This window comes from Thalassophryne amazonica, chromosome 5 (genome assembly GCF_902500255.1).
Source record: "Thalassophryne amazonica chromosome 5, fThaAma1.1, whole genome shotgun sequence".
In the NCBI taxonomy this organism is placed as follows: Eukaryota; Metazoa; Chordata; class Actinopteri; order Batrachoidiformes; family Batrachoididae; genus Thalassophryne; species Thalassophryne amazonica.
In genome coordinates, this window is record NC_047107.1 from 119076864 (window position 1) to 119100567 (window position 23704).

At 39.7% G+C, this 23704-nt stretch overlaps 1 protein-coding gene across 3 annotated transcripts in view; it reads left to right on the forward strand.

The window, feature by feature from the left end:
• Positions 1 to 6149: 6149 nt before the first annotated feature.
• The window catches only part of antxr2a (ANTXR cell adhesion molecule 2a), a 154919-nt gene continuing 137364 nt past the window's right edge, over positions 6150 to 23704 (forward strand). For all 3 annotated transcript variants that reach the window (XM_034171194.1, XM_034171193.1, XM_034171195.1), the window contains exons 1-2: positions 6150 to 6594; positions 20873 to 20944. In XM_034171194.1, coding sequence (XP_034027085.1) covers positions 6422 to 6594; positions 20873 to 20944 — 245 coding nt within the window. In that variant the 5' untranslated portion in view covers positions 6150 to 6421. The remainder of the gene's footprint in view (positions 6595 to 20872; positions 20945 to 23704) is intronic.

Consider the following 23704-nt stretch of genomic DNA (forward strand, 5'->3'; position numbering starts at 1 on the left):
AATGTGGGATGATTTATGACGGGTAAGATCCCACCTCAAAACTTGGGACAACCTAACAGGTACCGTCACAATTACGTCAATGTCTCAGAGAGACCCTGACTTATTATGTGGGCACTGTGAAGGAGCATCAGGATGGGGTCAATTGATGGTTGCCTATGTGCCTACATGTTTGGCAGAAAATTGATTTGATTGGAATAACGGATCATACATGGGAATTGAATTATGCCAAAATGGCCTTTATTGTTGACATGACTTGTTAGATAATATCTGTGCTAATTCTTTGTTTTACAGTATGTTAGCTATCAAGTATTTGTGTTATTTGTTGGGAAGTTCTGAGAACTATAAGTTAAGTTTTACTTCATCATGTGTCCAATTTTCAGACACAGGGAGATCTTCCCCTGTTGGTGAGAGCCAGTAACATTAGAAATGTGAGACTAAACCACACCTATGTTAACACCCACAAGGTATAAAAAGTGTCGTATAACTCATTTTAGGGGACTTTCACAAGATGGACACTGTCTGTGAGGGTCCCAGGCCTGGTTTTTATCATGATCTTGAATAAACTCAAAATGAGGAATACAATGGTTTAGTTTTTGGTAAGGGGCAGAATCTTACATAAAAGAACCGGGTAGAAGTAACACTCCGGTCCCACTTTCCTCAAATCGGCAAGTGTCAGAGGTGAACTTTAATTTGTACCTCTGTTACTGTGCACGTCCAGACTGCTCAGAGATTTAATGGAAATACAATCAGGGATTGAAACCACTGAAGCTCTGGATACTTTTGGTCCTCATTCTCTTTGGAGAATCTTTGGATGTCAGTGGAATATCTTTATATCAAATGATGCATTACTTCAGGAGATCCAAATGTAGCGTACAACGTGCATTACGAGGAAGTGCCTGCTGCAACATAATGTCCATGTGGTGCATTTTTGAGGATCCTATCTACTGGACACCCATGTGTCGCCTAGCTACACCAGATAGGTGGAGCCATTTAAAAGGAGTGTGACCACAGGTCTGCTGCACAACTGGAGAACCTGAGTAGATGCCTGGCTCAAGGGGTCCGTGGACACATAGGCAGGCCAAGCCAGGAACTGAACCCACCACTATTTCTTTCTCCTGCATCACAGTCGATCCACAGTTGTTGTATTTTAAGAAGACTTTCACTGGGAACGCTCACTTAGAAGGCGATTGGCAACAAACATGATACAATAAAAGACAATTAGTGAAGATTTCTAAAAATGCAGTTTGGAGTTTTTGCAGCATATAGCGGTAAAGCAGCTGCTGGGATTGTCTCTGTGAGCATTTAATTCCACAGCCTGCAGCCACATCCTCCAGCAGATAGGCACACCTTGTTCAAACACGTTATGATAAGAGTGGAACTGCAAACCAGGAATTTACAGCCTGAACTGTTGAATCACAGTGCTGTCATCAGCTTTTATAGCAACCTGAGCGGAAGTTCGATATTATAAAATACCTTTTATTCACAGGAATGTTATTTTGTCACTGAGTTTCTTCACGCGTTGTTGTGTAGCTCGGCGGGTGTTGCAACAGGAAGGGAGAAGCTTTGACGCTCAGAGCTCAACGAGGATGGAAACGCACCAAATGGAACAGGTTTGGGGATTTCAGTCACAGAGCAAGCTGCCAGAATGTGGGATTTATATTTTGAATGAATGGTGAAGATCTTTTCCCACTGTGAATTTAACCCTCTGAGTTCTACAGTAGAACATTTATGGTATCATCATTATCTATTTTAGGCAAGTTTTTTTTATATCACCACCAACCTCACCTTTCCAAAATCCACTGTCAGAATAAACGCATGTAAATGACACAAAATCCTCAAGCAGTTTAGTTTGTTTCAAGTTGATTTTAAAGTGTTACATATCCCTTAAATGAAAGGCATCAGAGGGCTGATGTATACGCTGCACACTCGACACACACCAACATATAAATATACATGTGTCTGTCAGGGTGCTTTTGATTGTGTGAGCATCATACCACTTCTGTGTGAAGTCATTATGAAGCCATTCATGCCAATTAATCACAAATATTTTGCTGATCAAAATATGCTTTAGGTTATTCATCTAAGCTTCTTGGTTGAAGAGATATACAAAATAAGGTGTTTTGCAGACCATGTTTTGGTTGACCTTGAGCTTTTACCTTTGACCAAACTAGTCCAAATATATATATATATATATATATATATATATATATATATATATATATATAGAGAGAGAGAGAGAGAGAGAGAGAGAGAGAGAGAGAGAGAGAGAGAGAGAGAGAGAGAGAGAGAGAGAGAGAGAGCGTAGCCTCAGCCATCAGCTCCAGCAAGAACCATCATGCTCCAAAGAAGGGCAATCTCCTTTGTTAAAGCTGGAGAAAAACCCAGAGCAAACCAACATGTGACATCAGGACTACTCCACACAGCATCTGACTGGCAGCTGCAGGTCGACCTGGGTAAGCAGCTGAGGTTCCCCCAGCACATCGCAACAACATTCCTTCGCCCAGATATGATCATGACCTCTCACTCTTCGAAACAGCTGATCATACTGGAGTTGACAGTGCCCTGGGAAGAAAACATTGAGGAAGCCAATGAGAGGAAGAGGGCTAAGTACCAGGAACTGGTGGTGGAGTGCAAGGAGGGAGGCTGGAAGACGGTCTACGAGCCCATAGAGGTAGGCTGCATGGGATTTGCAGGGTGGTCTCTGTGCAAGGTCCTCAGCCGCCTGGGCATCATAGGAGCGGCAAAGAAGAGGGCCATCAATTCCGCAAGCGAAGCCGCCGAAAAGGCCACCAGGTGGCTTTGGATGAAGAGGGCAGATCCGTGGGCTGCTACTGGGACGCAAGTCGGGGCTTCATCACCCCTAACTGGGTCCCCTGGGTGAGGGTGTATGATGTTGCAAGACCCGAAACACCCGATGACCCCAGGATACATCACTGATGATGCGTCCCAGTGCATCCATAAGGTGTATTTGGAATATTTATATATATATATATATATATATATATATATATATATATATATATATATATATATATATATAAACACACACACACACACACACACTATATCAACGTAATATGATATTCACACCACAGTTGATCGATGTCGGCTTCTTGGCTGTTGAAATGTACAAAAGAAGATGTTTAGTATAGGAAAAGACCATGTTCTCCTATGCTTTGTTTGACCTTTGACCAAACTAGTCAAAAACTGAATCACCTCTAGATATCTATCCAACTATTATCTAACTATAAAACTAGGAAAAACACCTCTGTTGAAAGCCTTAAGGACAAGTTGGAACATGTCCTGCTGTTAAACAATTTCTCATATACTCACTCCACTGAAAGCCATCAAAAGCCGCCTGGATTTTACAAATGGTTATCAACACGGAGGTGTTTTTCCTGTGCCGCCGCACCGCGTCGGCTGCGTCCCGACGCGCGGACCCGTCCGCACGTCTTTCATTAAAAAAATCTCCTTTAACAGTGGAATATCCGGATAAAATGCTGAAACCGACTTCTTCTGAAACTTCTCTGTTCTCTCACGACGTCCTGGATCAATAGAGTCTGAAATGTGGAGGTTTTCAGCTTGAACAGGCTGACGACGGCGGCTGAGAGCGCTGAGCGACGTCTCGCACCGTGGGAAGTCCTTAAAGCGACAGAATCACCTCAAAATCTCTCATCAGCCGTCAAAATTTTCACTGAAAACCAGCTTAATTTTTCGAACCGTGTCCACTTCGATGTGTCTCACAGGTTTAGAAAAAATTTTGATCAAACAAAGCGCCAGTCTCTCAGCAACTTCTCAGACAAAGGAATTCCGACGAGGGGCTGGACGACTCCTCCCACAAGGAGTGCTCACAGGCGAATGACGTCACCGACAGGCGTGGAAAAACTCACGCATGTGCACGAGGGTTCAAGCATGTCTGACGTAAAAACATGAATGAAATCCATATAGTTTTTGAAAAAAATAAAAAGGACCGTTGCTTTATTGACAGACCTCGTATATTAAGTAAATATATCCAACTATTATAAAGTGTGAAGAAAATCCATCTAGCTGTTTTTGAGTTATCTTGTTGTTGACACACACACACACACACACACACACGCACACACGCACGCACGCACGCACGCACGCACGCACGCATGCACTCATGCCAGTGAAAACAATACCCTGCTTTGCCGACGCACGGAGTAATAAATCACGAATAAAAAGTATGGTACCGTATGGTCAGTCTGAGCAAGCAGTCTTCACAAACAGATTTTGCCAGAAGGCACATGGAAGACCCTGGCCATGGAACTTACTGTACAATCACAGGGGTGGTGGGTGAGGCTCAAAATGTGGTTTATTTGCTCCTGCATGTTTGAATGAGGGAGCAGGAGATGGCATGCATTGAGATCTTTATTATTTGCAGTTTACTGAAAAATCTGTGTGCCAGAGTTCGTTAAGAAGAGTAAAGTTTTAAAGTCGAGCTGCAGAGTCTCTTTAAAGTCTGTCATACTTGAGCGTATCTTCTGAAACCTCTCTGTTTCCACATGTGGCATCTGTCACATCTGCAGGCTGTGTGTATTTGTGTGTATCTGGCAGAAAACTTTTCTGTTTCCTGTTGCTTTCTGTCACATTTGGAGTCTTTGGATACTTAGTTTGCCACGTGTTCACCTTGTGTCAAATGAAGCATGTGTCAGAAGAAGCACAGGCCAAGCAGAGGTTTGGAGTGACTAAGATGACTAAGAAGCACTTTTTTATATTATATATATATATATATATATATATATATATATATATATATGAAGATGAAGATACTCTTTGATTATGTTCTACATAACATCAAAAGTGGAAAAAAATCTGAAAAGCATTTGTGCTTCTGAAACTGGCTGCCACTTCCAGAATTAGAACAAAGTAGCATTGAACCTGATATCTCATTTGCAAACCTGCAAATCACCCTCTTTTAAAGGCGTTTGACTTAATTTTTCTGAAATGTAAAATAAATTGTGAAATTTATTTTACATTAGTCAAAATTAGTCTGGGTCCACTTCTGGAAATTAAATTGCAATATTTTGTGGAACCGTTATGTTAAATGTCAAGAAAAGTAGATTAATTTCAGCACATTTGAAGCTCAAGTTATTGCCTTCTTTTATAATATACGTAATATCCTCTGAGGAGTGATAATATTATGCTATGCTATGCTATGCTAACAGGGTGACAGCTTTCCACTCTAGGCTTGTTCTTCAAAATGGATTAAATAATGTGTAGTGACAATTCATAGGACACATCATCAAGAATATTGACCATTATCACAAATATCAAATCTGTGCTACCTTATGGGTGTGTATATGTGTGTGTCCGATATCCGTGGTCAAGGCGGCACTGTCGCCGTGGTGATTTTCCACCACCACAGCACTTGACGGAAAAACTGCAGCACACATTTCTTACGTGAGTCGGCTTTCTGTGTGCATATCCCACCACTTCACTCGACGGAAAGCCATGGTATTACAGATATTTGATATAAAATACAACGATGCTGTTCAGTCATGCTAACATTAGCTTTTAGCATTGAGTGGTAGTGTCATGCTAGTCACTTTGAAAAGATAACATAGTTTTGAAGACATGAAGGATTAAATCACCTTGGTCACATTAGCCGCTACAGACTAAAAATACAAATTAATACACACAAGTAAAACATATTCTTTTGTGTTTGTCTGCGGGTCGCTAACCGCATTTTGAGGTTTTCATACCGCCATCTCCTGTATCGGAGCGTTGTGGAATCATGGCATTAATTATTCTAAGTCAATACAAAATAGAATGTCAAAAATAATTATCAAAATGTATTACAAATATCTTAATATCTTATTTCAAAACAGCCCATTAAAACTTTGTTACAACTATTTACACATCATCAAAAAATATAAAAGCCGAATTTTTATGGTACATAAACAGTATTTTTTTTAAAGTAAAAATAATGTTTTTTTTAACATATAACTCACATATTCCAGTAAACACTAGTAAAAAGTCACGCCGGTAGCTCTAGTAAATCCGAGCTTTGTGTTGCACCTGAAGGCATCTCTAAAGTTTTGTTTTGTAGCTTCGTGAAGTTTGTTCTAAACTTTGGTTTATGTCCGAACGCACGCGTTCTAATCGCTTCGGGTTGTTGTTGTTTTTTTTTTTTTTATTGAGTGATTATATATGAGTGAAACATGAGTCAACACGATGAAGAAACAGCTCGCATGATGACGTATTCGCAGCAGTTTCCTTTATTTGGCAGCTGAGTCGCTTAATTTGGTTGTTTTGGAGGAAACTTGACATGTTGCTGCTGTTCCTCCTCAGTGCTCTCTAAAACCACACCGCTTATTATTATTATTATTATTTATCGGAGATTTTTCTCACCGCCATCACTCGGTATTGTTTTTTTTCTCTTTGCTTTTTTGGAGAAATGTGTGCGCGGTTGTCCCGTTGTTTCCCCGCGGAGCGTGAAGGTGCCGGCGGGGACGTCCGGTGGGCTTTAGCCGCCGTCGCTGTCATCTTTGTGGGTCTGCTAGCTTCGTGCTGCCGCGCTGAAGAGGCTGCCTGTCACGGAGCCTACGACCTGTATTTTGTCTTAGACAGGTAAGTAAAAACTTCCAAATGAAACAGCAACTTTACTCTTTTTTTGTTGTTCTTGTATTCTGTGGACGGAGAACAAAGCGGGTCGCAGCAGGGGCGCGTTCAAAATAAAGGGGGCCCCTCAAAGTGCCCCTGGGCCCCTTGAGGTGCCCACAGACTGTATAATGGCCTCTCTAAATTGTCATAATTATAACATCCTTACATTAATTCCTTTCAGATATACATGTGCATCTAAAAATAATTAGAATACTGTAGAAAAAGTTCAATATTTTTGTCAGTTATTTCAGAAGGGGCAAGTTTTATATCTTATGTACTCATGGCAGAAGAATATATAAACCAAAATCTTTTTTTTAATTTTGATATATGGCTGACAGCTCTGAAAAACAGGGGGGGATCTAATTTTAATAGAATATTTAATTTCAAGTTTGACTAACTCAATATTTATGCAGTATACATAACCATGGATCTCTCAGTCTGGTTCAGAACACACACCCTTAATCATGGGAAGACTGCTTGCTTGATAGTTGTCCAGAAGACACTCAAGCTACAGAAGGTCTTTGCTGAAAGGACTGGCTGTTTGCAGACTTTTGGATCAAAATATTCTTTTCATTCATTTTCCGCCTGGGTCCGGGTCGCTGGGGAAGTAGACCCCTTCCGTATCCTAGACCAATTCCTTTAACTCTTCCTGGGGGATTCCAAGGCTTTCTCAAGCCATCTGGGAGATATAATCCCTCCAGTGTGCCCTAGGTCTTCCCCAGGAGGAATCTTATTTCCACTGGTTGTATCCACAGCCTTGTTGTTTTGGTTATTACCCAAATTTCATGACCATAGATGAGGGTAAAAGCATAAATTGACTGGTAATTTGAGTGTCTCACCTACTGGCTCATCTCTTTCTTTACTATAATGGCCTGGTACAGCATTTGCAGGACCACAAACGCAGTCCGTCAGGAGCTCTCACTCTTCATCTTATCCCCACTGGTGAACAAGACTCCAAGATACTTGAACTCCTCCACATGGGGCAAAACATCAAATTGTATTTCTGAAAACTTGACTGGAAGGGAAAAGTGTGGTTGGAAAAGATGCACAAGCAACAGGGATGACCAAGGCCTTGAGAAGATTGTCAACCAAAGCCGATTCAAAAACTTGGGGGAGCTTCACAAGGAGAGGACTGAGGCTGGAGTCAGTGCATCAAGACCCACCAAGCACAGACATGTTAAGAAAATGGTGTACATGTGTCGCATTCCTAGTGTCAAACCACTCTTGGAGCAGGGACAGTGTCAGAAGCGTCTTACTTAGCTTAAGGAGACAAATAACTGGTTCAAAGTCCTCTTTTCAGATCAAGGTAAATTTGCATTTCATTTGGAAATCAAGGTCCTAGAGTCTGGAGGAAGAGTGGTTGGACACAGAATCCAAGATGCTTGAAGTTTAAGCTTATTCATGAACAAGCTTAAATTGTACTTATGTCATAGGATAAATTTTGCACATTTTTCAGTTGTATGGCGAGTGGTAAATGGCTGTGTGGTTTTAGTAGTATATAGTGGGTTGATTACAGCGATTTTTAAGGTTATTTTTGGTTATTTATGTTATTTTATTGTTGGTGATATTTATTTTTGTGGCTTTTATTGTGTAAATGCTGGTCCAGTTTTTATTGTCTGTGCAGGTGAGCCCCCTCATGCACCAAACTAAATTTCTCCGAAAGGAGACGACTAATAAAGAACTTTGAACTTTGACTTTGAAGTCTGATGTGAGGTTTCCACAGTCAAGTGCTGATCTGGGGAGTGTCCACTGTGTTTTATCAAGTCCAAAGTAAACAGGCGAGTTTAGAGTACTTCAGGCTTCCCTCTGTTGACAAGCTCTATGGAGATACTGGTTTCCTTTTCTAGCAAGACTTGGATCCTGTCCACAATGCCAGTGGGTAACTGGCTGTTAAACATCTGTATAAAGGGCTCTCTCGTATTATTACTGTGCTTAATTGGCCCCATAGACAATACCATATATATTGTCTTTCTCTGGATTCTATGTAGTGTTAAATTTGTTCCATTCTGGAGAGTGAACCTTGACCATATTATAATTGGAACACTGCAAAAATCCAGGAGTGAGCTGATGCACAAATGTGGAACATGACCCATTTTGGAAGTATTGTTAAAATTTCTAGACCTTTGTTTGTATATTTTGGAGAAATTAAACCCTCAGGCTCATTGAGGTACCAGAAGACTCGACTTCCACAAGTGGACCTGGACTTGTTATTTGTTATTATCTATCGTCCACCTGGTCGTTACTGTGAGTTTCTCTGTGAATTTTCAGACCTTTTGTCTGACTTAGTGCTTAGCTCAGATAAGATAATTATAGTGGGCGATTTTAACATCCACACAGATGCTGAGAATGACAGCCTCAACACTGCATTTAATCTATTATTAGACTCTATTGGCTTTGCTCAAAAAGCAAATGAGTCCACCCACCACTTTAATCATATCTTAGATCTTGTTCTGACTTATGGTATGGAAATAGAAGACTTAACAGTATTCCCTGAAAACTCCCTTCTGTCTGATCATTTCTTAATAACATTTACATTTACTCTGATGGACTACCCAGCAGTGGGGAATAAGTTTCATTACACTAGAAGTCTTTCAGAAAGCGCTGTAACTAGGTTTAAGGATATGATTCCTTCTTTATGTTCTCTAATGCCATATACCAACACAGTGCAGAGTAGCTACCTAAACTCTGTAAGGGAGATAGAGTATCTCGTCAATAGTTTTACATCCTCATTGAAGACAACTTTGGATGCTGTAGCTCCTCTGAAAAAGAGAGCTTTAAATCAGAAGTGTCTGACTCCGTGGTATAACTCACAAACTCGTACCTTAAAGCAGATAACCCGTAAGTTGGAGAGGAAATGGCGTCTCACTAATTTAGAAGATCTTCACTTAGCCTGGAAAAAGAGTCTGTTGCTCTATAAAAAAGCCCTCCGTAAAGCTAGGACATCTTTCTACTCATCACTAATTGAAGAAAATAAGAACAACCCCAGGTTTCTTTTCAGCACTGTAGCCAGGCTGACAAAGAGTCAGAGCTCTATTGAGCTGAGTATTCCATTAACTTTAACTAGTAATGACTTCATGACTTTCTTTGCTAACAAAATTTTAACTATTAGAGAAAAAATTACTCATAACCATCCCAAAGACGTATCGTTATCTTTGGCTGCTTTCAGTGATGCCGGTATTTGGTTAGACTCTTTCTCTCCGATTGTTCTGTCTGAGTTATTTTCATTAGTTACTTCATCCAAACCATCAACATGTTTATTAGACCCCATTCCTACCAGGCTGCTCAAGGAAGCCCTACCATTATTTAATGCTTCAATCTTAAATATGATCGATCTATCTTTGTTAGTTGGCTATGTACCACAGGCTTTTAAGGTGGCAGTAATTAAACCATTACTTAAAAAGCCATCACTTGACCCAGCTATCTTAGCTAATTATAGGCCAATCTCCAACCTTCCTTTTCTCTCAAAAATTCTTGAAAGGGTAGTTGTAAAACAGCTAACTGATCATCTGCAGAGGAATGGTCTATTTGAAGAGTTTCAGTCAGGTTTTAGAATTCATCATAGTACAGAAACAGCATTAGTGAAGGTTACAAATGATCTTCTTATGGCCTCGGACAGTGGACTCATCTCTGTGCTTGTTCTGTTAGACCTCAGTGCTGCTTTTGATACTGTTGACCATAAAATTTTATTACAGAGATTAGAGCATGCCATAGGTATTAAAGGCACTGCGCTGCGGTGGTTTGAATCATATTTGTCTAATAGATTACAATTTGTTCATGTAAATGGGGAATCTTCTTCACAGACTAAAGTTAATTATGGAGTTCCACAAGGTTCTGTGCTAGGACCAATTTTATTCACTTTATACATGCTTCCCTTAGGCAGTATTATTAGACGGTATTGCTTAAATTTTCATTGTTACGCAGATGATACCCAGCTTTATCTATCCATGAAGCCAGAGGACACACACCAATTAGCTAAACTGCAGGATTGTCTTACAGACATAAAGACATGGATGACCTCTAATTTCCTGCTTTTAAACTCAGATAAAACTGAAGTTATTGTACTTGGCCCCACAAGTCTTAGAAACATGGTGTCTAACCAGATCCTTACTCTGGATGGCATTACCCTGACCTCTAGTAATACTGTGAGAAATCTTGGAGTCATTTTTGATCAGGATATGTCATTCAAAGCGCATATTAAACAAATATGTAGGACTGCTTTTTTGCATTTACGCAATATCTCTAAAATCAGAAAGGTCTTGTCTCAGAGTGATGCTGAAAAACTAATTCATGCATTTATTTCCTCTAGGCTGGACTATTGTAATTCATTATTATCAGGTTGTCCTAAAAGTTCCCTAAAAAGCCTTCAGTTAATTCAAAATGCTGCAGCTAGAGTACTGACGGGGACTAGAAGGAGAGAGCATATCTCACCCATATTGGCCTCTCTTCATTGGCTTCCTGTTAATTCTAGAATAGAATTTAAAATTCTTCTTCTTACTTATAAGGTTTTGAATAATCAGGTCCCATCTTATCTTAGGGACCTCGTAGTACCATATCACCCCAATAGAGCGCTTCGCTGTCAGACTGCAGGCTTACTTGTAGTTCCTAGGGTTTGTAAGAGTAGAATGGGAGGCAGAGCCTTCAGCTTTCAGGCTCCTCTCCTGTGGAACCAGCTCCCAATTCAGATCAGGGAGACAGACACCCTCTCTACTTTTAAGATTAGGCTTAAAACTCCTTTTTGCTAAAGCTTATAGTTAGGGCTGGATCAGGTGACCCTGAAGCATCCCTTAGTTATGCTGCTATAGACGTAGACTGCTGGGGGGTTCCCATGATGCACTGTTTCTTTCTCTTTTTGCTCTGTATGCACCACTCTGCATTTAATCATTAGTGATCGATCTCTGCTCCCCTCCACAGCATGTCTTTTTCCTGGTTCTCTCCCTCAGCCCCAACCAGTCCCAGCAGAAGACTGCCCCTCCCTGAGCCTGGTTCTGCTGGAGGTTTCTTCCTGTTAAAAGGGAGTTTTTCCTTCCCACTGTAGCCAAGTGCTTGCTCACAGGGGGTCGTTTTGACCGTTGGGGTTTTACATAATTATTGTATGGCCTTGCCTTACAATATAAAGCGCCTTGGGGCAACTGTTTGTTGTGATTTGGCGCTATATAAAAAAATTGATTGATTGATTGATTGATTGACCATATTGGAATTGTGCTACTTCGTAAGACTTCCGGAAGTGTGCAAAGCTGTGCTTGTGAGAAAGTTTTGCATTTCTGTATCTGTAGGTAGCTTCTGGTGCTGGAGAAAATGAGTGTCATATTTCAGTAATAACTTTTATTATTATTATTATTGAGAATCTATGGTTGTAATAGCATTTTATGTTATTTAAATGTCATCCCACTTCAAAATTGTCTAGTCTAGCCTCTGGAAACCTGCATTATGACTATTTCTGGAAGTTGATGAATGGAATGACTTTAAATATGTGCATTTCTGGACACTCTGAATGTAGAACACTTAATTTTTCCTTTCTATTAAACATAAGAAAAGCTCGAGGTGGTGGGTCATTTTTGCAGGCCCTGTAGGAAGGACCAATATATTAAAGGATTATTAACCAAGCGCGAGGTCTGTATGGAGCAATATCAGACCAACGTGTTATTAGTATGGACGAGGGCCATGCGAAAAACATGATATTATACAATTATAGACTTTTGATGAGGTGTACCCGTGATTATGCGTACCTGGACACTGAAATCAAAAGTCTATAACTGCTTTATTATATGGTAAACAAGAAAATTGAGAGTTTGCCAAACATACTAAAATTGAAAAATCAATCTCAAGTTTCAACTCTTTACTATTACTGTCATACTGCACCAACTGACATCCCATCGATCGACTGGAGATGCCTGTTAAGTAGTTGACGAAGTCATCAGGCTTGTTTTCTTCTAAAGTTCACCATTTGCCTGTCTAGCTTCCGCGTAAAATCGACCGAGTACTCCGTCAAGCATCCATCTGTCATAAGTTTCAAAGTTGGGCACATGTCCCTTTTCAGTGACGTACTTGCTAAACAGGTTGGCTGCTGACTGTGTATTTCTTCGGGTGTTCTTCACATCTTTTTCGTGTAAAATTCGTTTTAATTCAGCGTCGCTAACAGACGCAAACCTGTCTTCTGCCGTCTTCTCAACAAACTGACAGCCAAAGTAGGCGTTGTATCGTGTTATCTGATTGGTCGTTATCGATACAAGGCCTCGCTCGATTAGCTAGCGCTACGCTGCACGTGAGGTGTACTCGTTTCGCACTCGCAGTCTACTCGGCTCCACCAGTGGTCAACTCGGCATGTGGTACAGCTCAGAAAGTGGCAAATCAGAAGTTGGTAAAATCCCATACCATATAATAATTTATTTTATTGCACAGCGTACGTGATCCAAATGTGATTTGAAGAGTTAATGCTGCAAAGTGTCAGGAAAGACTTGTCTCCTGGTTTTGATGAGTTTGTGTTTGTAACAATCTGAAGTTTGCATCATCTTGCACGCTTGATGTGTAAGACTGGATTCATCCGGCAAAGCAGAAGTTTGTACTGCTGCAAACAGACCTCTGCGATCTTAACAGAAGTTTGCAGCCTGGACAGCAACTGTTTCTTGTACTGTCCTCCCCCGGGTTGGACTGCAGCCACCGCTCAGAGCTGCTGAGTTGAACGCTGCTCCTCTGACCCATTTTCAAGCCACTCCACCCTCAACTAAATGACAAAATTACAGGATGATCTCCAAGATTGTCTACAGCCAGCGAACTTTAATTGACCAGCTTTGGTGTAAATGTCGCGGCTCAGACTGACCTTTATGTGGGAGGAAATCATAGTTCATAAAATAGAAAAACAAAATAAATTCTTATGATTGTTTGTGAGGAAGTAAAACAGTTGTGTGTTTGTGCCTTTGGAAATGTACATTGTAGGTACGGATAAGGCAGCGCTGCGTTCAGATTTCCTGATCTGCAGATAGGCAGTGAGATTTGTGCAACAAACTGAAGAAGCAATCAGCAGCTTCGACTGAGTGACCAATCAGGAGCTCCACACCTTCACAGGTCATCACTTTGAACCTGAATCTGGTCTTTGTTTTCACTGGTATTTGTCTATTTGCAGAATAGCACAAAAATAATGTAGTTGGTAGCAGATAGATAATGTTCCATGCAGGTTTTGTTATTAACTTTTTAGGTGAAGACATTTTAAGCATAATTGCATCATTTGAGTGGCAGCGGCTGAGCCGATTTGTCATTGTCTGCTAGCTGTTATAGAGCTTCCCTTCTGTGTTTTGTTTTGTTTTTTTGAGCATGTATTACAAATAACTGGAACAATTTGGCTTGTTGTGTGGTGAAACTTGTCTTATTTCATGTTGTATGCTAATGCATTAGCACTTTTTGCAGCTATCCGTAGCCTGATTTGTTAATGCACACAATTACTGACACAATAAGTGGCTCGTAACTTTTTATGCCCACATCAAAGGAAACCGTTCCGAGGACCACCACACAGTCCCCAAAAATCTGATTTCGTGAACAGTCAAAACCAAGGTTAACCTGTTAGCCTGTTAGCTTTGCTGGTTTGCACTCAAACATGGGGACATGTTCAGGCTTTTAACATCACACACAGAGCCACCCACGCGCCACCTCTTTATCCATTTATGGGTTCATCGTGATGTTGCCAGACGCTGCCGCTGCTGCCAACATGGTGACGCCTGGATATGGGCTTCATATCGGCTGTTCCAGGTCTCTATAGAAAAACATCAGCAGTATCTGGCAGCACTGATGATGATTGCGGTAGCAGAAGATGAACACATTTGAGAGAAATAAAAAATAAAATAAATGCGATATATGATACATCTCTTTTAATAATATTTTAAATAATTCTACTGTAACAGTAATTTGTCACGTTTTTTATTTTGTTTTGTGCAGTAAGATGCTGTAGTTTTGTATAAATGACAATGTTGATAATAAATCCCAGTGGGGCTTGGAAAAAAAATACATGTATGTATGTATGTATGTATGTGTTGGGGGGGGGGGGGGGGGCGGCGCTTGAAAGCATTCTCCACTGCATTAAGAAGCAGCTTGGATTGAAGGTGTTTGTGTGTTAATGTTAATGCACAGCAGAGCTGTTAAAGCCACAAACATAAACAAAGAATTGACTTTAATGTTAGTCATATTAAAATTTATGTACTGAAGAATATATTGGAACATACAGTATACCATTACGGTCAATGCTTCATGGGGCTATTCCACAGCGCACCGTCCCTTCGTGTTTAATCCCAAATAGCAAATCAAGGCGCGTTTTTAAGGATCACAGTAAGTTCTTGATCCGTCTTTGTCAGTCTTGAACAAACGTGGTGTACGTAGTAGTTACGGCCATCATCAGAACCAGTTTTGAAAGCAGGGTCAAATTTTTGAACTGTTCAACATTTCATCCCAATTCCCAAAATTGTCACTCGTGTGGTAAATTCTGGGTGTCTGTGGTTTTAACAGCATTAATCACGTACAGACCTCTTTAAATGGGGTATTCCTAGAGAGTATGGCTTGAAACTTGTTTGATTGTGTTCCATTGGGGTAAAAATTTACAATAGATAGAACATTATTAATCCCTTGGGAAGACTCTCTCTGGGAAATTGAGGGGAAATTTGAAGCTGAAGCAGTGTTTGTTGTAGTTTTTGGCGGGGTGCACCTCCTTACTTTAGTTTTCAGGCGGGGTGCCAGGTCTCCACGTTATAAACCAGCTGGTTGCCAGGTCTGCACTTAAGACAGCCTGTTTGGAGGCAAGCCGCATTAAGCCGTTTCATCCCTTTTTTGCAGTTGTCTTGGATCGTGGGTGATCGTAATAGAACGGCACCCTGTGGAATAGGAATGTCAAATGATACTGCAGGATGAATTTTAGGCTCCTTAGTGAGCAGATGGATACTCATTCACTCATCTTTAACTGCTTACTCCAATTAAGGGTCCCGGGGGCTGGAGCCTGCCCCAGCAGTCAAAGCGCGCGAGGCAAGGTACACCGTGGACAGGACGCCAGTCTGTCGCAGGGCCATCTATAGACAGACAAACACATTCACACCCGCACACACACCTACGGACAATTTAAAGTTTACAATTCACCTAACCACCGTGTCTTTGGATGTGGGAGGAAGCCAGAGCACCTGGAGGGAACCCACACAGACATGGGGAGAGCATGCAAACTCCACACAGAAAGGCCACAGGTGGGAATCAGTCACATAGCCTTCTTGTTGTGAGCTTAGTGCTAACCACTAAGCTACTGTGCTGCTTGAGCAGATGGATAATGTTCTGGAAAATTAGGAATTTTATTTTGAATTTGATCAGGAACATATTTGGGATTCAGGATCCAGTAGGTTTAAGCCATCACATTATGTGAGGTTCTAGATGCGCTGCAAGGAGGAACTACCCCCCCCGGCCCCGCGTCCTGTGATTTGAGCTACTGTGTGAGTAATAATACTGAAACTCTTCTGTGGTTTGTACAGTTTTTTTTGTCAAACACTCTTTTTCTGTCATACCTGAACCACACCCCAAACAAAACCACAACCTGTGATCAGAACGCGACTCAAACAATATTTCATTCAGTCTGAAGACATGTTGACGTTTAGAATCACTAATCTGTAAGCGGACAGTCACACTGGCATTTTTGGCAGCAAATGTTCTGCATGGATGTCACTTCATTTCATTGTAATTTGTCATGATCAGTGAGTTCCCCTGAGGAGTAGAGTCGTACTCTGCAACTTTAACTTATAGCTGGATCAGTGAGACAGGACTTGAGGTGGCCAATATGTCTGCCTGGGTTCGATTCCCAGTCACACTACCTGTCTGTGTGCTTGGACAAGATACTTTATCTGCATCGTCCCAGTCCACCCAGCTCTACATGGGTGCTGGCATCACTTGAGGAAGTAACTTGAGATGGAGTGGCGTCCCATTCAGGAGGAGTTGGAGGCTCCCATCTTCCTCACGCTGTGGAATCCAGGGATAATCACTGGCACCTGTGGACATCAGGGCCTGTGCAGGGCTTACTTTTCCACCAGGTCATAAAATATTTCCTACAGCATTTTGTTTTGATATTTTGAGTTGTATTTTTTTTATTTTGGAACCAGCACTAACGAGTAGATTTTCATATTTTCTGATCACAGCACTTGGCCTTCATTTTTGGCTGCACTGTCACTCCACATCTAATTTGACTAGTTATACCCTGTCTGTCTGTCCGTTCTTGTAACTTCTCCTAAACCACCTCATGGATTTCAGTGAAACTTCATACAGTGCTCAGAGTGTTCGACAAGTGACGTAATTGGTGGCAATTTGAAATGAGCTGGTGGTGTCAGGCACTGCAAAGCTGGTGCAATTTTTAGGGGGATGCGGGGGCGTTCCCTCCTGGAAAATTTGGTGGCATATTGTAGATTTTGTTTGTCATTGTAGTTGTCTTTGTGTCAGTGATTCAGCTGAGAGAGTAGCCAATGTCAATGCTGTAAACATCCGAAATAACGCATTGTTTTTACCTCTAATGCCTCCAACAACTGCATCGACATGTTAACCTTTAAATGTTAAATGTTTAACATCTCGTGGGCATGGAAAAGCCGACGCATTGAGCTGATCGTCTTGCTTGTTTTGATGGTGGCCATAATATTTTTCTGACATTGCTGACCGTACGACATTTTTACAGCAGTGTGACTGACATCATTCATTGGTCAATTCGCAACCATAGGACCATTAAATTTAAAGCAGACATGAAGAAAGAATAAAGTGCCACTACAGTGATATCTGTTTTGTGATGAAAGCAAGTACAAAGTAATGCATACCATTTTCACCTTACAATCACATTTAACATGCATACAACGGGGTTAATCATGTATCATTAAATATAAAAAAAAAGCCTTTGAATCACATCATAAATGGCCCATTGAAATTGCAAAAAGCCCATTGTGCTCAGTACCAAGGGGCCAATGGCCCACGGGTGAATCCCTGTTGTGTGCACATTATTTTAGTAGCATTTGTACTACAACCAATAATAATATACTTGTAACTGTGTTTCTGTTCAACACTTCCCCCTCCCTTAAGGCCCCCTGACACTTGCACGACTTTGATGCACGCATTTGCACACACTATGTCGTGTGTCTTGTAGAGAGTAAACTCATCGTTAACGGGTGCAGACACATGAATTTCACAGCTGCTCATAAGAAGGAATGAACAGGCAACTGTATTACCAAGCCATTACAATATAAACATTACAAATAATTGTTCCAAATATGTTCTCCACTTCATGAAGCACATGAGAGAGAGAGGGAAAAAAAGCTCCAGCTGAAATGGTTCTCTGTGATTCCAGAAGCGATTAGAGGTGTTTTCAACAGCCACCCTCTGAGAAAATATGATTAATCCGCTATGAAATAATTATTTTATATACGCAGGTCCAGCGCACAAAGCACTGCATCCAGCGGAACAAAGCACGGCATCCAGCTGGGAACACAGTGGGTGGGATTGTCATGACGAAGTCCACGAGAATGCAGAGCAAAAATGCATGCAAGTGTTTTGACCGTTGGGGTTTTACATAATTATTGTATGGCCTTGCCTTACAATATAAGGCGCCTTGGGGCAACTGTTTGTTGTGATTTGGCGCTATATAAAAAAAAAAATTGATTGATTGATTGAAGTGTCAGGGCACCTTAACAATCCATGTATTTAATGATTATAGGCATACAACTGCGATGAGCTGTTGAGGCTGCCCTTCAGTTCCTTATTATTATTCTAAGAATGTTTTAGTAGCAGGGAAATGTTTTAATCTCACCGCTTGACAAAGTCATCCAACCACATCAACAGGTGTAACCTAAGGCTACCTTGATATCTATTGTTATCAATCAATAACTAGGTGTTGTATTGCTCCATAGGCAGTATGTTTGTCTGATGATATGTTGGACGCTGACAACGCGTTAGCTGCAGCATCACTGATCTTCCTGTTTTCCTTTTATATTAATTATTTGCAGATAAAATGAGTTTTATTTTGAGCGTGGCCCGGCAGACACACTTACTAACCTAGTGTTAATGTTGGTGGAACAGCAAATATTTGTGGCCTCTTTAATTACTATAAGAACACAGTTCATGTCCCGATAATTAATCACTGCTAATTATCTGTTGACATTCTAACATGGTCAAAGTGCAAAAGAACCTTTTTAATTGTGTGACCTTGTCTTTTTGGGGGGGGGGGGGGGGGGGAGCCTCCTAATGGTTAACTTCTCCGTTTTATGTTCTTTGAACATGTATTGAATTGTAATTATTGGTTTAATTACCTCTTCGTCGTTACATCAAGGGCACTTTTATTCGCTTTTTACATTTTGGTCACTTTGACTTATGGAGGACAGAAAAGAGCCAAGTATCATAGATTCACACAGTCATAACGCTGTGGCTCATTTTCAACAATTACAGTGTCTAATTAGCTGTAAAGTGACCAAATGACTGCTGGGAAATTGCTGAAGCTTTTTACTTCAGTGAGAAAACAACCAACAATGTAGAACAGAATGAAAACATGAGACTGTTAGAGTAAATATTAAATCATGTCAGAGGTTTGTGTGAAACTACATACAACCCAAAATCTGTCTCAAGTCGCCTGTGACCATGTTGGAAAGAGACTAGTGAGGGAAGCCACCAAGACACCCAGACACATCTGAAGGAGCTATATGCTTTTGTGGTTGTGGTTGGAGAAACTGTGCATAGTGCAACTTTTGCGTCTTGCATCACCAGTTTTACAGCTTCATGATGAAGCGGTAGTGAGGAGGATTTTCTTAAAAAGAACACAATATTTCAGCTGCAGTTTGCAGAAGGCACATGAGGAACCCCAGGTCTAGATTTGATCTGCAACTGTGAACATGGAAGAAATTGGGCAAATATGCACCACTCCCAGTTTTTCCAAGCCTATCCTTCTTTCAGAACTATCATGGGTGTCTTGGTGGCTTTCCTCACTGGGCTCCTTCCAGCATGGTCACTCAATTTTTGAGAACTGTCTGCTTGATGCAGATTTACCATGCTGTTTGTGTTTTTTAATGATTGATGTAAATGAAGTCAAACACATATTTAGTGACTTAGAAATGTTCATGTGTTCATCCCCTTATATATCTCAAGAAAACTGGCTGGGAAAATTATTTTATCCTTATATTTATAATAAATTAACCCCCCCCCCCCAAACGTTTTTTGGAATGTGCTGCAGAACTTAAATGCAGGAGTGGATATATGTTACCAAATGAAATGATGTCGACCACACAAAATGTGAAATATCATGTGTTCATACTGAAATGAAACTAAAGTCAAAGCAAATGTAAGAATCACTGGTTTTATTTATTTAAACTTTTTTGTTTTCATTAAAATTTTTAAGTTTTAATTTTTTTTAAACTAGGAGTGGTGGCCAACTGGTTAGTGCACTTGGTTTCAGTGCAGAAGTTTCCCAGTTCAAACCCCACCCCGTCACATTTCTCCATGTAATGTGGAGTTGCGTCAGAAAGGGCATCCGGCGTAAAACCTGTGCCAATTCAACATGCAGATCTACCTGGGATTTTCTGTGGCGACCCCCGAGTGGAAACAAAGGAACAGCTGAAGGGACTTACTATACATTTATTTTTTAAACTGGTGTTTTATGATTTGGGGTTGTATTTGAAATTCTGTTGGAAGTCATTATTTCCCTTCAGCGTAAAAATAAATTATAGATAAATAAATAAAAACATTTGAAAGAAAGTTGATCTCAAAAGTAGAAAGTTGATCTCAAAAGTTCTAAGTGCACAAAAAAGAGGAGAAAAATGAGCCCCTTCAGAATTTTTTTGTCACTTTGATCATTGTTGCTATTTCTTTTATTTTTAAATTTTGTACAGTTTTTATGATGTTTTTATGCATAGAAGAGAACCAGTGTTGGACTGGAATTATTTCAGTTTTATTAATGAGCTGAGGAATGAAGGGATGAATAAAATAAACTGCAATGACTGATGTCACAAAGTGTCATGAAGCAACAGACCTTCAGAGCTGAGGTTTCTTCACCTCTGCTGAACATCTTTTGCTCGTTCCTCCATTTCCGTAGAAGATGTTCTGTTTGCACAGTCTTCAGTCTGCCAGTCAGATTGTCAAAGCTCCCGTGAACGTTTGAAGGCTCCCAGCTGAAAAGACAGACTGAACAGCAGAGTGGTGTTCCTGTCCAACAGCACAAACTCTGTTTTACTCCCAGCAGACATCCAGCTGACTGTTGCTCTTCTCATTGCAGGTCTGGAAGCGTCTCTGCACACTGGTTCGAGATTTATTCCTTTGTCAAGAACCTCACTGACCGATTTGTCAGGTGAGTCACTGGTGTCAAAAATCTAATGCTGCAGCTGATGATGATCTAAATTGTTGAATTAAAAAAAAACTCCAATCCTGTCACATTAACATACTTTACAAGTAGTGTAGGGCTCTTTAAAAGCAGTTAAAATGGCTATTTTCTGGTTTAAAATCAATTTAAACTTTTTAAAGCAGTCTCTGCTAGGCTGATTGATAACACTGATAATATTGATCTTTGGTTGTTGTAAAAAAAAAAAAAAAAAGCTGGTGTCTACCTCCTACTAGGCTAATATACAAATGCTATATGCAAATTAAAAGAGCATTTTGTTGGGATATAAATAAAGACATCTACATGTGTCTTCACAAAATTATGGATGGAGAAAATAGAAAGAAAAATTATATAATTTGTACAAAAATGTCAAAAATGTCATTGACCTTGCCAAAAGGTCATGACCTTGACCTTCTACAGCAATGCTAATGTCATAATTGGGTTTGTCATACCCACAAACATAGGAATCCATGTCTCACTTGTTATACCATATTTAGTTTTTCAACTACTTTACTATTTTGCATTGGTTCATTTGCAAAAGTTTTCCCAACCTTAGATTACGTTATGTGCCATAACTTCTAACAGTTGCTCTTGTCAGATGGCCATCATATATCATTGAAAAACTGAGATTCCAGGCTTTCAGAAAAGATATGGTAGCCTTTGCCACTTTTTCGGTAACAACCAATCCCTCTGGCTCATGGTCTAGGTTTAGAACATCTTAGAACCAACGTAGCTTAAATACAGTTTAAAATGTTTACCGATGGGTTTGTACCTTTAAAAACCTAATGTGGGCTTCAACAAACACACATTTTAATTGCAGTTTCACTCTTAAATGAGTTTAGATTTAGAATTTTAAAAATAGTATCAGAGGGATGGATACTCTGCATGCTCCTCACACTGAGGTATAAGTTTATGTTAGGAATTATGAAGACTTCATATCAGCAATACATGCAGCCAGCTCTGAGGGACCGCACATAGTTAAACAAGAGCAATTGGAGATTTCTGACATGTGCCGCTCTGGATCCGGATCACCTCAGAAAGTCAGTGGAGTCTTCCATACCCTAATATCTGTCTATGCTGCAAATCTGGTGACAATCTATGAAGTTGTTTTGACGTAATCCTTCAAAGCCTAAATAAAGTGAAATCTTGATTCAGATCACCTCCAAAATTTAATGGCGTCTTCCATTGTCTAATATCTATCTGTGGTGAAAATTGCATCAAAATTCATGCTGTAGTTTTGATGTAATCCTGCAGACAGACAGGTAAACAAACACCTGATTTTATTATGTCCTTGACAGACGTAATAACATGTTTTTTAAAAATACTATCTGCGACATTGTGTAATGACTTCTTCATGATGTCCCTTATGCCAATAAATCACAAAAATTTTACTGATCAGTATAAGATTTGATTGAACCAAGTTTGTAGCAGAGATGTGATGAATGTGTTTTGTTTCTCCTTGATCATGACCTTTAACCAATCTGCTCCTAATGTTAATCATCTGGAGTCACTAACCCAAGTAATATTCCCACCAAGTTTGGTGAAGATCTAGCCACCTGTCTTGTAGTTATTTTGTTGACACACAGACACACACATGCAGAGGTGAATACAATACCCTGTTCATGTGGCAGCATGCAGGATGATTTTATGGATGCTTAAAACAAGTTAAAATGGCTAGTATCTCATTTAAAATTAATTTAAATTGTTTGAAACCTTTTTCAAGTCTATTTTTGATTTAAAGCCACATTATCTTGAAATTAACCAAGTTAAATTCAGTTTAAAATGTTTACTATTGATGTCTTTCAAAAAGTTAATATTAAAACAAACAAAAAAACAAGCTTTGTTCTTTCAAATTCACTCAGGTTAAACCACTTTATAATTTTTTAAGGCTATATATGGTTAATCTTCTGCTTTTCTGACCTTTACAAAATACTTTGAATCAGTTTGGGAAAAACTAAGATTATTTTTGATTGAATCAGTTTCATTTGGTGCTAAACTAGTTCACTGCAGAACTCTTTCAACTTATCAAGTCACTTATTTGTTTTATTGGCTGTTAACAGTCAATAAAACAAATATATATTGCAATAAAACACTTTTTAAAATTGGCCTTTGTAGTGATGTCATTAAAATGTATGACTCACTCAGTATTCAACCAAAAAATAATAAACTTTTTTGATATTTGATTCGATGTTCATAAAAAAGGCCAAACCTGAACTGATTTCAGCTTCTCCAGTGTGACGATTTGCAACTATTTAATGTTCTCCCACTTTAACAAAGTGTAAAAATATATTCATTGAATTTCACCAGTATTGTCAGACAAAATGTACAATTTGAAGTAACTGTATTCTGCATTTGATACTCATAACAATCAATTAATTGAAAAAATATTCCACAGATTAATAAAAAATAAGATCTATTTAGATTTCTTATTTTTCAGTTTTCAAATCTGTACCATCTGGGATTCTTTTCATTAATTTTTCGTTTCAATGCTGATGCATTATTTATGTATAAGAAGAGACCATCCAACATTTTGTAGGCTAATATATTAATTATATTTTTGAAGAACATTTTATAAATTGTGTAATTGTGCATTATGCATGCTCATATGTTTTCATCAATATCTTCATAAAGAAGAAGTTGGTTATCGAGTGCAGGTTGAAATAAACATCACTTGTACATTATGGACCGTATTTAAGAAAAGCATTCTTTAGTGCCCTGTCTTTATATGAT